Source organism: Phodopus roborovskii, unplaced genomic scaffold, assembly GCF_943737965.1.
Source record: "Phodopus roborovskii unplaced genomic scaffold, PHOROB, whole genome shotgun sequence".
Lineage (NCBI taxonomy): Eukaryota > Metazoa > Chordata > Mammalia > Rodentia > Cricetidae > Phodopus > Phodopus roborovskii.
Genome location: NW_026126416.1, coordinates 14,689,372 through 14,707,170, shown reverse-complemented (window position 1 = coordinate 14,707,170; position 17,799 = coordinate 14,689,372). Strand labels below are relative to the sequence as shown.

The following is a 17,799-nucleotide window of genomic DNA, read 5'->3' as shown; positions in this document are numbered from 1 at the left end:
TAGAATCCTGGAGAATAGTCTTGAAGGGTTCTTAAAGGGTTGGTATCCTATTGTGCTGGCCAGTTTTTACTCTTCATAAAAGGGAACTTAAACTCAGACAATTGAATATGAATAGAGTAAGTCAGGAGGAGATGAAAGAACTGGCATTCTTGGTGAAATCGGTCAAAGGATTTTCAGACTCCACATGTCTTGATAGTTTTATGTGATCCAGTCCAGCTTCTAAAAAAAAACTGCCAACAGGTAACAGGTCTCTGAAAGCATTTGAAACCAAAGGCTCCTCACCAGCCAGTCCATCTCTCACTAAGTTCTCGGCCTCGTTAAGAATGAGAAACAGATACTATGGCACCAACCTGTCTACAAGAACATAGCGAGACAAATGTAATTGCCTGTACAAGGAATATAAATCAGCAACTCTCCAATCACTCATATTTACACCCTCTTCATTTTGGTTGTCTTTCCTTTATAATTTGCACATACATCCATGCCAAGGATATAATTTCATCTGAGGCTTTATCAGCTACCGCCCAGAGCCATGATTATATGTTACAGGGAAACTTCCTCCCCCTGAGCAAGTCAGTCTATCTTTAGTATCTTCTTGATAACCACTTCTTACATTAAAAGAAAAAAAAAAAAAAAAGAAGAAGAAGAAGAAATAAAAGGAAAGTCTGGGTTTTCTTATGTGGCTTCAGAGTCTCTAAATAGAACATTTAGGAGCAATTTATCAACCACCACCATTGAGCTTTCAGCTGCCACTCCAACTGTTCAAAGCAAAGTGTTTCTGTTCATTCCCTTTGTTATTTTTATCAAGTTGCAATGGAAAATGTAGGTGCTTCTACATTGAGAACATCTTGAGATCGACTTCCTTCTTTCTAGTGTCGACTGAAGCTTCATGGGGCTAGGCTAGCAAGATGGGTAGTGATTATATTCTTTTTTTTTTTTTTTTTTTTGCAAAGGAAATAAAACACAAGTCATCAGTCTAGAATTCAGAAGATTAGTCTGTGACAACCAGTCACACACTAGAGCCAGCAATATGCTTCTTTTATTTTTGTACCTTTATCTTAAAAATATATTTAAACAAGAAACAAAGATAATATTGAATTTTCCCATAAACTTTGCTTTCTTATTTACAGTGTTACATTGTAAATAACATTCCATTATACACAAATTAAAACTGTGCATCACTGAACACTCTCTTTATATACTCTTCCATAATACAGTACACACGGCGCAAAGCTATGCAATACTTAAGCTTCAAATAGCTGAGGAAAGGAGTACAAACTTTATCAATAAGACTATTACTTTAAAGGTTCTGACCTTATTTCTCCACTAGACTGTTTCACTGAAACCATTCTTTGTTAAAGGAAAAATGCCCTGTATGAGGGATGACAACAATAGTTTAAGTTACTACACCATCCACTTAAACTGACACCATACTACTTATTACTGTTATTAAATGGATTGCAAGGAAGGTCAAGTCATTTAAATAAGCAGATTCACTCTTCAGTTCAGACACATTATGTCAACCATAGTTGGTACCTTTTTATGAAATTAAAGTTTTCTACAACTTTAGGCTTTACTTGTAAACAGTTAAAGCACACATTTTTGTAAAGATTTGATCAGTCTCTGTCATAGGTTACACTTGAGGAGATCCTAGCCCACCAGGGAGAACAAGCACACAAACCACACATGGATACACACCCACACATGCTCCTGCTCACCCATCAAAGACTCGAGTGTCAACCAGCACTAAGTATAGCAGCACTTTGTATCCAGAGCAGTGCCCGAGGTTACAATAGGAATTACAAACAAAGAAGATAAAACACCCCATTTCAATTAAATAGCCCAAAGCTAAGGTTTTGAAATGCCTCTCAGACACTTCTTATTCAGCCTGAAGTCAGTTCACTGGGCTCTCCAGGCGGCAAACTCCGCCTTCGATTGCAACTGACTGTCCTGCCACAGCACCAGGAGGGAGTCTTGAAATGTGAGTCTGCAAAGAAAGAGAAAGAAAGTCAGAGGTGCAAGCAAAGGTCCCACAGCTGACAAATGTGAAGCCAACTGGGGAACTCCATGTCTTCCCTTTGCTTCGCAGTGCCCACTGGATGTGAAGGTGGGAACATTTAGGAGTGGCAGCCCCTGTTCACTGGGCATCTGTTACAGGCGAGCACAGCACCAGGTCATAGGGATGCAAAGCAGATAGAGACACCAACACCTCAACAGCACAGGCCATTCTGGATTCCCCAAGAGTGGTGCTGATGACAACTACACACTCCAGCTGCCTAATGGCACCTCAACTGCATACATTTTGTCCTCTAAGTTCACCACAAAATAGTAGTAGTAGTAGTAGTAATAAAATGAGGATTGATTTTCAGATGTCATTTATTCTTTCAATGACTAAAGTAGCTTACAAAAGCTTAGATAATCAAAAGCAAATAAGGAAATAATATAACTGAAAATTTAGTAAGGGAAAAACAGGATTACTGACAATACAAAATTGAGACTAAAGGGGTCTGTCCTGGAGTCTGCCTGTGGCTGTGCTCCATAGCTTCCTTGTGGTTTGTGTGGTGTACTGGATCACCACCTATCAATTGCTCAGGTTGAGAACATCTATTTTTGGCACTGAAGCTAGGAGGCATTTCTCCTGGGAACTATCGTAAATAGGTCACTGACTAAGAGAAGACATCTGTGTACAAATCTGTAGGGATTTGTACAGGTTGCGCATTGCAACACCACTTAAAGGAAGCTGGGACCCAAGAAAGACAGTAAATACTGCTCCAAAGGCGTTAGGAAAAGTATTCTTCTTTTACATAATCAAGGGGGACAAATAAATGTCAGGATTTTCAGTGAAGAGTGTGGGAGAGTGCATAATTTTCAGCTATTACTTGATATCTAATCTAAAGAGAACCGAATTACTTCCTATTATGCATTCATTTTTAAATCTTTTAGGAATACCTGTTCTTTGTAGTTTCTAGGAAAGCTACAAGCACATGATTTAATTTTAAACAGTTTAGTTTTAAAAGTTAGAAAGCCTTTATTTAGTCACTATATTTCGATCCTCCGCCTCCACACAGCTATGCTTCCTCTTTTAGACTTGCAGATCCTCCATAATAGTCGTTAAGTTATTACCCTACTTTGGTGGAGTTAGGAAAACGTATCAAAGCAGACACAATAAAAAGGATCTCTCAGAAATATTTTGTTCACTGGTTTTGCAATTCTGGGGCTAGGTCTGCCTTTTCTTCTTAATGTAGGAAACTTGAGTTAAGACACTACAGTCAAAGTGAGGCAGGCATTTACAAACAGAAAAAAAAAAGGACACATGAAATAGACTTGGCAGAAGAGAAACTCACAATCTAGCATTTCAAAATGTAGATGTACTCATCACACACAAGTACACAAACTTCACAAAATCTACACAGGTATCATAATGGCTATGTACAGACTCAGACTGCCTTGGCTTCCTGGATGGGTCTTTTTCCTTCTGGATAACACAGCCTCCTTTGCAGTTAGCTATGGTTATGTGACAGAAAGGTCAGTGGACTGTGGAGAAATGCATCATCACAAGGCTAGCAAAAATCTTCTTGTGTCCCAGCTCTATCAGCTTTTGATGATCTTGTTGTTTGTGAAGACAAGAGGAGCCTGGGACTTTGTGTCACCATTAGAAAAGCCTTCACCAATCAGAAACATCAAGTTTTCATCTTATATAAATGAGAAATATACTTCCATTATGTTTAAGTAACCATGCACTAGGAAGTTTGCTTGTTATAGTAGCTCCTGTTATCTTAACTAACACAAGTCAGGCCTCTGCACATACTATATGAACTCTGTTGGTTACTTATCTTCCTGGACTTCCATACTAATGAATATAAGCATAACATTCATCATCAAGCTCGTAAGGACTATATGGCATAGTGAATATAAAGAAAGTATGTATCAATAAATATTAAATATTACTGTTCAAATAAACATTCAACCTAGCACAATTTGAAGTCTATCTGCTAAATTGTAGTGGGAGAATGCTGACAAATCATCTTCTCACAGCATGAAACATTGTTGAAAAGACAGAATACAATATTAAGTCAACACAAGTGATCAAAAAATACAAACTCTGGGGGAGAGATTTCAGACCATAATCTACAGAGACTTCAAAATGACAAGGTTAAGGCCAGCCATGTTCCATAGGCTTCAGTGTCTCCCTAAGCTCAAACATCTCCTGTTCTCTCCTCTATCCATTCCTCCCCTGCTTTCTTACTGGTCTTCAGCCACACAGTACACAGCTGCATGTGGTGTTGTCACTGCTAAGTTTTTCCTTCTAGCATTAGTATACATCACTTACTCATTTCTGCTACCTTCTCTAAAAAAAAGATACCTTCTCTAAAAAGTTCACTCAGGCCACCCTTCTGAGTGTCACTGTCACCAACTTTTCTACTTCAGTAGTTCCAGCAGCCTTACCATCATCTAACCAATCATGATTGCTTACCCATTCATCACCTGTGTCTTCTGGAATACAAGTTCCACAAGCAAAGGGAATCTGTACATTCTTTTCTCATTGGCACCTAAAAAATAGCCTGTACATGATAGAAGCTCAGCAAACATGTTAAGGGAATGATGAATTCCTTTAAAGAGTGTGTCGGGGGGGGGGGGGGGAGATGGAGGGCAAGAATGGCTGAATGATAATTGCAAATTTTACATTTAAAACTTACTAATTTTTATAATTTATTGTTTTAGAGTAATAAGAGTACTTCATTTTGAGGATGTTTATATAGATGTAATAATCAAGATATTAAAGTGTGGACACTCAATAAAAATATAAGTCTATGTATTTCTCAATATTGATATAAAATATAGAAATGGTATTATCTGACCTCACCCATTCATTTATCGTACAGTTGTTCTCTCTTGAACTGTATGTTCCAGACAGTACTAGAGACACATCAGTAGCCAAAGTCATGATTAAGTAGAGGCTATATGCCTTGTATATCTGTTGGGTTGTTACCTTTGTGAAATTTTAATGAATTCAACAGCAGGAGAAATTTGGAAAACACTAGGACTAAATTGTTTGCATATGTGTTTTCCTTCTGGAAAGCAGGACTCTGGCTTGATAAGATGTGGGCATATAACAAGCTCACTCTTTCATTAGCATATGCTTCTGTAGAGAAAGACAACTCCTTTCCTCTACCATTTTATCATGTGCTGCTAAAATCTGCTGTATTTTTTAATTCATTGTGCCCCAGGACTTCTATTTTTTTTCATGTAATGATAGTGCCACATGAGCTTTCAAAATATAACCTGGAACAATGTGTATGTTTATAAAGTAAGTAAATCTAAGTAAAACTTCTCTTCTTAATTTTCTACTTTGCTACTTGGGCAACATGAATTTGGTTCACTGAGACTGCACTATGGGCTAAACAGTGTGTTAAAGAAAAAAAAATTACTGTGGGTGGGGAGAGGGTAAGTCACTGCACACACACATATACATACAAGTCAGAGAGCAACTTCTGTACTCATCTTCTCTTTCCACCTACACATGGGCTCTGGGGATTGAACTTAGGTTGCCAGTCTGTGTGACAAGTGCCTTGACCTGTTGAGTCATGTCTCCACGTCCACCACAGTCAATTCATACTTAACACAGTAATGGTAACTCTCAGTATTCTTTTGCTGGCAACATTATAGACATTTAAAAAGCATCTGCAGAGAGAAGTTGTGTCTTGGTGAAGTTGTATCTGGTTAGCATGCTTCTATTGTGAGCTCCCCCCCCAACCCCCTGCCTCACTGTCTCTTAATGACTTGAATCAAGAGACACTCTTTCCTCCCATTGGTTTCCCAGAAGGTCCTGCCCATCTCTTTCAAGAGCTGTCTTTCAAGGAGACATGACTTGTGAATAAGTATATTCTGAGCATTCTTTGTGTGCGGCATTAAACCACAGAATGTAGTTAACTAAAAATAGTTTGGACTTCATACCTCATCATGAAAGCAGATGTATTCTACTAGCTGACAACTGCACATGAACTTTCTTAATATAGTCTAAAATGGTATGTGTATCTTATAGAATAAGCTGAAAGATGAAGGTGTTCACTTGACTCTGAACATTTGTGGTAGATACTAAGCAATATAAAACAAAGACAGAGCAATGGTCTCTACAGTTCTTGTTTTTATTTTTAATTTTATTTTGCCTGCATGTATGTTTATGTATCATGTGCATGCCTGGAGCCCATGGAAACTAGAAGACGGCACCAGATCCCCAAGCACTGGAGTTTTAGATAGTTGTGAGCTGACATGTGGGTGCTGGGAATTGAATCTGGTTTCTCCAGAAGAACAACTAGCATTCTTAACCACTAAGCCTTCTCTCCAGCCCCAGTACTCAGGGTTTTAACATACTAAGATGCTAGCTTCATCAAGCTTTTATTTATCCTGTTAATGAATAAACAGAAATTGCATCATTGTCCTAAATTAAAAGTAAAAAAATAGGACAGAGCAATATGAAGATATTACTCCTATACTCAACAAATTAGAAATAAAATGAGGAATTGACACCATACATTATTTATTTTGCTGTATGTTCTCCCTACCTCATTTGCTACATGCAAAATATCCATGACATAAAAGATGCACTGGCAAATGTGGATGAAGCACAAAGACAGTATTATGGTAAAGTCCATTGTTAGCACTGAAACAAGGCTACAGAAAGGGTAATGCGTTCTATTGTTCTCACATACAAAATCATGTTCACAGAATCTTAAAATAAGATGAAGATGCTGCTTGATGAGAACAGCATGTCCCAGCCCCAGAGCTGCTCTGGTTTCTTCTCTTACCAGGCCTGCTGACACCACACTCCTATTAGAGGCAAACTCACACAAGAATTCCCTCCCAGTTTTCACTTGAAAGCCCTATGAGACAGCCCACAAAATGTGGCAAACACTATAGTAAACTATCCATTCATATGGAGATTTACCCTGAATATTCCCTTTGTTAGAAGTGATAAAAAGCTCTCCACCATTTAGCAAATATTTATTCTGAACTCTTAATAAGGGACAGTGGAATAAAGCACACATGGACCTTGCTCTAGGGCAATTTATCTTTATAGGATTTAAAAAATCCCTACTAGAAATAAGAGATCCCTATAATTATATAATGTTATAGAGTCTATGTTCCTTTGGAATCAATGAAATCTCAAAATACCACTACTGGTAGACAGACAATACTACACCTATTTTTTTTTTTTTTTTTTTTTTTTTTTTGAGAAAAAAAATAGAGAAATGAAAAAGATAGAATGGTACTGTGGTTTACTTATGGTCAGAGAGGAAGTGGAAAAATTGAATCATGAATGAATGTGTCTGGACTCCAAATTTAGGGCTTTCTATTCCCACAATGCCCTAGCCCAAAGGGTTCTAAATCTAACTTAGAGGCACACCTTTACTAAGTGGCATATGCACAAAAGTTTTCCAGAGTGAAATACAGCTTGCTTAGAAAGTTACTGCCACAAACTTTAACTGTTTAAAATGATTCTGCAACAAGTTATGAGCTACCGCTAACAGGTTGGATAATCTTTAGGTACTAGTTCTCTAGGATTCAACTTTCTTATAGGTTGAAAAAATGTTTTTAAACTAACTCAACAATATTGAGTTGATTCTGGCATGCATTAAGATGATCTTGTAAATATAATTTAAAAGAATTTTAAATCCCATATGTCCAAATCTACATGTTTTGCATCAATGAAATCTTTTTGACTCTGTGTTCTAGATTTTTTTATTAGCCCTGATAAGAACCAATTAAAATCACAATCAGTTCTAGAAGTTTGTTTCCCCTTCTCCTTGGGCAAAACCTCAGCTTTGGAAGAAATGCTCTTAGAATAATCTCAAGATCTACCAACACCTGAAGCACCAATGTCTGATGTAGGCAGCAGGCTTTTCAGGACATGGACTTAGACTGCCACAGAGGAGCAAAGCTGTCACTGTCTCAGGCAGGAGAGATAGGACTCAGTCAGTGGGTATATTATACAGGCTTTGTGGAGACACATAACCTGATGTCACACTAATGGTAAGTTCTGGGATCTTTACTCTGATCAATATTGTATTACACTTGTTTAGTGGTTGTGTCTCTCTGTGTATATGCATGTGTGTGAGTGCTTTATATAAATGTGAAAGATCCAGGAGTCAGGTCTCTTCCTTTTTGTTTGTATTCACTCTCTCGGTAATCTTAACTAAGCTTTTTTTCTCTTTATAATGCATTTTAAATCTGAAATTCACAAATGCACACCTATAATAACTGTGCCGGCTAGTATTTGTTTACTGAACACACAAACTAGAGTTATTTGAAAAGAGGGAACCTCAAATGAGGAAATGTCTCCATAATACCTGGCTGTAAGGCATTTTCTTAATTAGTGATTGATGGGGTAGGGCCTAGTCCATTGTGAGAGGTGCCATCCCCAGGCTAGTGGGCCTTGGTTTTCTACAAGATAGCAGGTTGAACAAGTCAGGTGAGCAAGCCAGTAAACAGCACTCCTCCATGACCTCCTACCTCCAGGAAGTAGCCAAGTCCTACATCTTGACATGCAGGCAATAGGAAGTAGTCTCTTTGTAACACTGAGAGAAGCTTGAGCAACAGACCTCAAAGCCCACCCCCACAGTGACACACTTCCTCCAACACACCTACTTCAACAAGGTCAAATCTAATAGTGCCATTCCCTTTATGAGACATTTTCTTTCAAACTGCCACAGTGTCCTGGCTTCCTTCAGTGATGAACATAGCTGTGGAAGTTTAATCTGAATACACACTTCTTCCCCAACCTGCCTTTTGGCCATGTTGTTTTGCTGCAGCAGTAGAAACATTAACTAAGACAACTTAGTACCAGCATAGTGGGGTATAGATATGACAGACCTGACCATGTTTTGGGGAAGATTGTAGAGGGACTTTGGAACTTTGGGCAAGAAAAGCCATGGAGTACTCAGAGCTCAGTGGGATGTTCTGTGGAATCTTGGAAAATAAGAATGTTAAGAACAGTGAAGAGGATGGAGGCCTGGGGATGAATAAGAAAAGGAAGATGTGGCTTAAATGATGTGTTTGTGTATCAAGTAGACATGTGGTCAGTTGTGCTGGCTAGTTTTATGTCAACATGACACACAAACTAGAGTTATCTAAAGGAGTGAACTTCAATTGAGAAAATACCTTTATACGATCTGGCTGTTAGGTATTTTCTTAATTAGTGACTGACAGGGTAGGGTGCAGCCCATTGTGATTGTTTCATCCCTGGGCTGGTGGTTCTGGGTTCTATAAGAAAGCAGGCTGAGCAAGGCAGAGGAAGCAAGCCAGTAGGCAGCATGTCCTCTGCATCATGTACTGCCCCCAGGATGCTACCCTGTTTAGAGTTCCTGTCCTAACTCCCTTTATAATGAATAGTGCTATAGAAGTGTCAACAGAATAAACCCTTTCCAACTTGATTTTTGGTCATGGTGTTTTGTTGCAGCAATATAATCCCCAACTATAACAGTACCTAAGTAGTTAAAAGTCTGAGCTCTGGAGTCCGGAGACTGTGGTCTAAATCTGAGCTGCACTACTCTATAGCTGATAGTAAGGAACTTGATATCTCAGGCACATCTCCTCTAGCCACAGGAGGTATTGTGTTAAGAAGAAAGCCCACTGTGATAGATTGAATGCATAGACACCACCACCATCACAAGTTCGTAGGGGGTGGCACTATAAGGAAGTGTGATCCTGCTGGAATAGGAGTGGCCTTGTTGGACTGTGTCACTGTGGAGGTGGACTTTAAGGTCTCATGTATGCTCAAGATACCCTCCCCCAGAGTTACAGTCCACTTCCTGTTGCCTTCTAATCAAGACGTAGCTAGCACCATGCCATGTTCCCCATCATGATGACAATGGACTGAACCTCTAGATTGTAGGCTGCTAACTCATTTAACTGTTTTCCTTTATGAGAGCTGCTGTGGTTATTGTGTCTGTTCACAGCAATAGAACCCTAAGGATGGTACCCACCCTACAGATTAAGGTACAATTAACCCCAACCCTCGCATAGATATTGGAGGTTCCTCTTAGGTTTATAAAGGCTCATCTGACTCATCTTTTCCATAGTAAAAACAACAGTCAAGTATCCTTTTTCAATAATCTTTGTGGGAATGTCTTGATATCCTAAGCATTTCTAGTAGGTAAAAATCCAAAATATTAGTTATGCTCTTCTGTGTGGTAAATCTGACTTTTGCTGGGTTCCACTCTGAAAAAAGGGAACATGGCACATGTCAGGGAAATCCTTCTAACCTGCTACTCTGTATTCCTCTGTTCTTCTTAGCAGACATCTCAAAGCAAAACAAAGTGTCCTTGTAGTCTGTCAATGCTAATGACTGAAATAAATCCCCATTAGTCTACATTAGCTATCTGAATCTAAAAAAAAATGCATTTTGTCATCTTTGATGGTGGAAATGTTACAAATGATATACAACAGCTAAAATATGAGTTGTTAACTCTAGGAACTTATATCTCAGAAATGGTCATATTCAACATATGTACACACACACACACACACACACACACACACACACACACACACACACACAAACACCATCACTCCACAGAGGAATTAAGCTGTCAGACCATGAGCTTTTTGTAAAGCTGTAGAAATTTGTAATGTTTTATTCAGAGTCTAGAGTTCTTCACAAATTGATTATAAATATAGTCTTGCCAATGTCTTTTCTTTTTGTCCTTAAGATATGCATCATAGACATTTAAAAGGAGCAGTGTGGTGAGCAGGTTCTAACTGTTCAAATTTAATATTCAAAGGAACCATCAGTGGTAGAAATTAGAGAACTAGACATATTTAAAATAATATCACTTCCCAGTGATATTATTGTCAAGTAAAAGCTGTCTCAGCATTTTCTCAGTATCCCCCTAACAGCTAAGTGTTCATCTTCATCCTAAATTAAGTTTCTTTTACCATTTCAACACTGCAGCAGACAGTACAGTCCAAACATACACAAGCATAGTGGTGACAGCTTGAGAACATAAAGCAAAGTAACAAAGCCTACTATTTACTGCAGCCAGTAATATTTGAGAGGAATGTAAATAGAGAGAAGAGCTCAACCATGGCCAAATGTATCAATTAGTCAATATGAAAATGCCCACACTTCACCATATAGTATTGTCTTACAAAGTGGCACATAAGAGTATTAAGCTAGCATAAAGGAATTTTAATCCGAAGAATTAAACAGAATAGACACACTTGGAATTTCTAAAGTAGAAAGAAACTATGTTTTCTTATAGCTCCACTAAAAATTTACAGGATGCCCAGCTGCATATATTCAGGACACAGATTATCCATTGCTTCCTTTTTAAAATGGTATGTATTCACTGTACAAAGTATCTGGTTTCTTAAAGGTATCTTCTTTCAAATATATTGTGCACGTTGACTGTACTCACTCCACTCCAGTTTCTTCCCTTCTAGTCTCCTTCCTTTTCACTCACAGACTGCATTTTTTAAATGAATTCTAGAATTAAAACATATTCTAGTCCATCACCCTGTCTATCGGTCACTCCATCCACCAGCCAGCACCAGTACCATGTAGAACCTAGGAACCTAGAGCTGCTTGTTTATCAGACAATGCATCCTGTACTCTGACCCAGAAGAGTACTTTCAGGAGTCTGACTGGAACTGTAGCACCAGCACCATGTGCACCATGACTCAGAACCTAGGCCCAGCTATCCAAGGACCAGCAGCAGAGCCTGGCAAGTCCTCTACAAACTTGTGACCATCAGCAGAGAGAATCTTCTAAGCCTATAGCAGACTGCCTGCTAGCATCCCATTCACATACCAGCACTGAGTGGTTTCAAGACTGAAAACCAAGCAGCATTCAGCTAGATTACAACCTGACAAGTTGGAATCTTAGCAAATAAGGATCCAAACAACCACTCAACGGGACAAGACCAGATAACAAAACTACAATCAACACAAATAACCAACACAATGCATCTCCTATAGAAATTAGCACCCCATTTTATTATTACCTGAGAAACACCACGTAGCTACTGCAAAGGACAATGATTTTAAAATATAATTATAATATGTTCAGTGAAGTCAAGGAGGATATGATCAAATCCCTGAATGAGGATTTTGAAAATAAAAACAGTTCAATGAATTAGTGGAAGCAATTCAAGATACGAGAGTGGAATGTGGTAACAAAATAAAATCTTTGAAGAAAAAAAAAGAAACAAACTTTAAAAAAGCAAAAACAAACAAACAAAAAACAATCAAATAAGGGAAAAGAAAAAATGACTAAGAATAAAGTTTCTACTCCCAGCAGCCAGCTAACAGATAAGTGTCCTCCTGACAGGCTACTCTACCACTTTCTCCACCCACTGGACACTGTAAACTGCAAGACCCACTCCACCACCCAAACCTACTGAACCCATCACCCTCCTCCTGGCCAAACATCCCCCACAAGAGCAGCAGCCCCTTGAGACACAAGCACCATCTGTACCAATTGGAAGAAGAGGTGAGTGATTAGTCTCCCAGGTAAACCATCCCAAGTCCTAGGCCCTAAGCCCCAGGGCACACTACCTGCCCTCCCCCATATCACTCCCAGGAGATAGGCAGCAGGTAACAGTCCTGCTATCATTGTCCCCACCCACTGGACACTGTAACCTACAATACCCTCGCTACTGCCCAAACACATTGAACCCTTCACTCTCCCCTGACCAAACATCCTGCCCAAGATCAGCAGCCCCTAGAGAAACAAGCATCACTTGTACCAATTAGAAGAGATGGTAACAACAAGAGCAATATAAGCAATATGACACCACCAGAACTCAGTGGGTCTACAACAGCAAGACTGGAACATCCCAACACAGATGAAGCAGAAGAAAATACCTTAAAAAAAAAACTTTATGAAAATTAAAGACAAATAGGTGAAGGAAATAGGTCAAGACTTGAAAATTATTGAAATAGAGGCAATAAAGAAAACACAAACTGAGGTAATGCTTGAACTGGAAAATTTGGGTAAATGAACAGGAACTATAGATGCAAGCATAACCAACAGAATACAAGAGATGGAATAGAGAATATCAGGCATTGAAGATACAACAGAAAAAATAGATTCATTAGTCAAAGAAAAGGTTAAATCCAACAAATTCTTAACACAAAACATCCAGGAAATAAGGGACACCATGAAAATATCAAACCTAAGAATAATAGGGATAGAAGGAGAAGAGTTCCAACTCAAAGACAAAGAAAATACATTCAACAAAATCATAGAAGAAAACTTTCCCAACCTAAAGAAAGGCATGACAATGAAGTATACAGAACACTAAATAGACTGGACAAAAAAAAAAAATGTTCCCTCGACACACAATAATCAAAACACTAAACAACTAAGAGCTACAAAGTAAAAAAGTCAAGTAACATATAAAGACACGCCTATCAGAATTACACACAACTTCTCAATGGAGACTATAAATACCAGAAGGTCGTAGGCAGACATTTTAGAGACACTAAGAGACCACAAATGCCAGCCCAGACTACTATACCCAGCAAAGCCATCAATCACCATAGATGGAGAAAACAAGATATTCCATGATGAAACCAGATTTAAACAATATCTATCCACAAATCAGGCCCTACAGAAAGTACTAGAAGGAAAACTCCAACAACCAAACGAAGTTAGTACCCATGAAAACACAGGCAATAGATAATACCACACCAGGAAATCCCAAAGAAGGGAAATACACACAGACGCACAGACACACACACACACCTACCACCACCAAAACTAAAAACCAAAAAATAACAGGAACAATCACTGGTCATTAATCTCTCTTAATATCAATGGACTCAATTCACCTATAAAAAGACACAGACTGTAAGAGAATGGATGTGAAAACAGGATCCAACCTTCTGCTGCATATAAGAAACACACCTCAACTTCAAAAATAGACATTACCTCAGAGTAAAGGGTTGAGAAAAAATTTTCCAGTCAAATGGACCTAAAAAACAAGCTGATGTAGCTATCCAAGTATCTTAACAAAATAAATTTCAAATTAAAATTAAGCAAGAGAGATGGAGAAGGACTTTTAATACTCATCACAAGAAAAATTCATCAACATGAATTCTCAGTATTAGACATTTATGCCCCAAATACAAGGGTACCCACACTTGTAAAAGACATATCAAAGCCCCCATACTAATAGTGGGGGAGACTCCAATATCCCACCCTCACCAATGAACAGGTCTGCCAGACAGAAAACTAATAGAGAAATAAGGGAACTAACAGATGTTAGGACTCAATTGGACTTCATAGACGTCTATAGACCATTTTACCCAAATACAAAAGAATATACCTTCTTCTCAGCACCTCATGGAACCTTCTCTAAAACTGACCACATACTCAGTCACAGAGAAGATATGAAAAGATAACAAAAAAATTGGAATAAAACCCTGTATACTATTGGATCAAAATGGTTTACATGTAGAATTCAACAACAACACAAACTATAGAAAACCTACAAACCCATGGAAACTGAAAAATTCTCATCTGAATTACCACTGGGTCAGGGAAGAAATGAAGAAATTAATAGCCAAATTTATGACACACTATTAAAGAAGCACCAAAAGGAAAGTTCATAACACTAAAAGCCCACATAATGAATTTGGAGAAATCTCACGCTAGTGCTAACAGCACACCTGAAAGCTCTACCACAAAAAGAAGCAAATTGACCCAGAAGGAGTAGACAGTAGGGAATAAACTCAGGAATGAATTCAATAAAATAGAAACAAAAAGAACAATACAGAGAATCAATGAAACAAAGAGTTGGATCTTTGAGACTGACAAACTCTTATCCAAACTAACCAAAAAGCAGAAAGATAATATTCAAATTAACAAAATCAAAAATGAAAAGGAGGACATAACAAAAGACATCAAGGAAATCCAGAGAATAATCAGATCATACTTCAAAAACCCATACTCTACAAAATTGGAAAAATCGAAAAGAAATGGATAACTTTCTGGGTTGGCACTATATACCAAAATAAACTCAAGACGAGATAAACAATCTAAATAGACCTATTACCCATAAGGAAGTAGAAGGAGTCATCAAAAGTCTAACCAAAACAAACAAACAAACAAACAAAACCCTGGGCCAGATGGTTACAGCACAGAATTCTACCAGAATTTCAAAGAAGAACCAATACCAATATGTCTCAAATTGTTCCACACAATAAAAACAGAAGGATCATTGTCAAACTCTTTTTATGAGTCCAGTTACCCTGATATTCAAACCACATAAACATGCAACTAAGAAAGGGAATTACAGACCAATCTCCTTCATAAACATTGATGCAAAAATAATAGAATACCAGCAAACCAAATCTAAGAACACATAAAAAAAAAATTATCTACCATGACCAAGAAGGTTTCATCCCAGAGATGTAAGGTTGATGTGGGAAATCTTTCTGTATGCTATGAATATGTATTGCTTTTATGGTTGATGAATAAACCTGTTTGGCCAATAAGTAAAGCCAGGCAGGAAATCTGAAGAGAGAAGAAGGAACAGAGAGGCATCATATAGCCTCAGGGGAGGCAAGATGCCAGGTAAGCCACCAGTAAGCCACAGCCATGTGATGATACACAGATTAAGAGTAATTGGTTAATTTATAAATGAGAGAGAGAGGGAGCTAGCCAGTAATAAGCCTCAATCACTGGCCAAACAAATATATATATATATATACATATATATATATATATTGTGTGTATGTGTGTGTGTGTGTGTGTGTCTGAATGGTTACTCCTATAAGTGACTGTGGGGGACTAAGTGAGTGGAGAGGAACTGATCCAGGGGGACTGGACAGAATGCACATAAGCTTTCAACTACACAGGGTTGACTCAACATATGAAAATCTATCAATATAATCCATCATAAAACAACCTAAAAGAAAAAAACAAAAACAAACCAAAAACAAAAACAAAAACACACATGATCATTTTATTAGATGCTGAGAAAGTCTGACAAAATCCAACACTCCTTCATGATAAAGGTCTTGAAGAGATCAGGTATACAAGGAACATATTAAATATAATAAAAAGCAATATACAGCAAGCCAGCAGCCAACATCAATTTAAATGGAGAGACACTCAAAACAATTCCAATATAATCAGGAACAATACAAGACTGTCCACTTACTCAATATAGTACTCAAAGTTCTAGCTAGAGCATTAAGACAACAAATGGAGATCAAAGGGATACAAATTAGAAAGGAAGAAGTAACTTGAGCTATTTGCAGATGATATGATAGTATACATAAGTGATGCCAAAATTTCTACCAGGGAAGTCCTACAGTAATTTGGCGAAATAAAAGATTAATTAAAAAAAAATCAGTAGCCCTCCTGTATACAATTGATAAGCGGGCCAAGAATGAAATCAGAGACAACAACCTTTACAATAGTCACAAGTAAGATAAAATATCTTGGGGTAACTCTAACCAAAATAGTGAAAGACATGTATTTTAAGTTTTTAAAAAGAGAAACAGAAGAAGATATCAGAAAATGGAAAGATCTCCCATGCTCATGGATAGGTAGGATTAACATAGAAAAAAATGGCAATCTTACCAAAAAGCAATCTACAAATTCAATGCAATCCCCATCAAAATTCCAGCACAATTCTTCACAGACCCTCCCCAAAAAACAATACTTAACTTCATATGGGAAAACTTTAAAACAATCCAGGATAGTTAAAATAATTCTATACAATAAAGGAACTTCCAGAGGCATCACCATCCCTTATTTCAAGCTCTACTTACTATAGAGCTACAGTAATAAAAAAAAGCTTGGTACTGGCATAAAAACAGACACATGGATCAATGGAATCACATAGAAGAACAACTGACTTTTGACAAAGCCAAAATTATACAATGGAAAAAAAGAAAGTATCTTCAACAAATGGTGCTAGCATAACTGGATATCAACATGTGGAAGAATTCAAATAGGTCCATCTATACCTATCACCATGCACAAAACTAACATCCAAGTGGATCAAAGACCTTAACATAAATCCAGTTACACTGAATGTGACAGAAAATGGTAAGTAGTCTCGAATGCATTGGCACAAGAGACTACTTCCTGAATAAAATACCAGTAGCAGAAACTGAGATCAACAATTAATAAACGGGACCTCCTGAAACCGAAAGCTTCTGTAAGGCAAAGGACACTGTGGCAGCCTACAGAGTGGAAAAAAGATCCCACCAATCCCATATCTGACAGATCTCCAAAATATATAAAGAACTCAAGAAGCTAAATATCAAAATACCAAACATTCCAATGAAAAACATGGGATACAGATCTAAACAGAAAATTCTCAACAGAAGAATCTCAAATGGCCAAAGACACTTAAAGAATTGCTCAATATCCTTAGTCATCTGAGATACCATCTTACACCTGTCAAAATGGCTAAGATCAAAACACTGTTGGAGAAAATATGGAATTAAAGGAACATTCCTCTGCTGCTGGTAGGAGTGCAAACTTGTACAGCCATTTTGGAAATCGGTATGGCAATTTCTTAGAAAATTGGGAATCAGTTTACTTCAAGACCTAGTTGTACCAATTATAGGCATATACCCAAAGGATGCACAATCATACCACAAGGACACCTGTTCAACTAATGTTCACAGCAGTTTATTTGTAATAGCCAGAACCTAGAAACGACCTAGATGTCCCTCAACTGAAGAATGAACAAGGAAAACATTTATACAATAAAGTACTACTCAGCTGTAAAAAATAATGACTTCATAGAATTTGCAGGTAAATGGATGGAACTA

General features: G+C 37.8%; 1 protein-coding gene across 4 annotated transcripts in view; it reads right to left on the bottom strand.

The window, feature by feature from the left end:
- Nucleotides 1–982: 982 nt before the first annotated feature.
- The window catches only part of Tasp1 (taspase 1), a 201,562-nt gene continuing 184,745 nt past the window's right edge, over nucleotides 983–17,799 (bottom strand). For all 4 annotated transcript variants that reach the window (XM_051183284.1, XM_051183283.1, XM_051183282.1 and 1 more), the window contains one exon: nucleotides 983–1,987. In XM_051183284.1, the coding sequence (XP_051039241.1) occupies nucleotides 1,895–1,987 (93 nt within the window). In that variant the 3' untranslated portion in view covers nucleotides 983–1,894. The remainder of the gene's footprint in view (nucleotides 1,988–17,799) is intronic.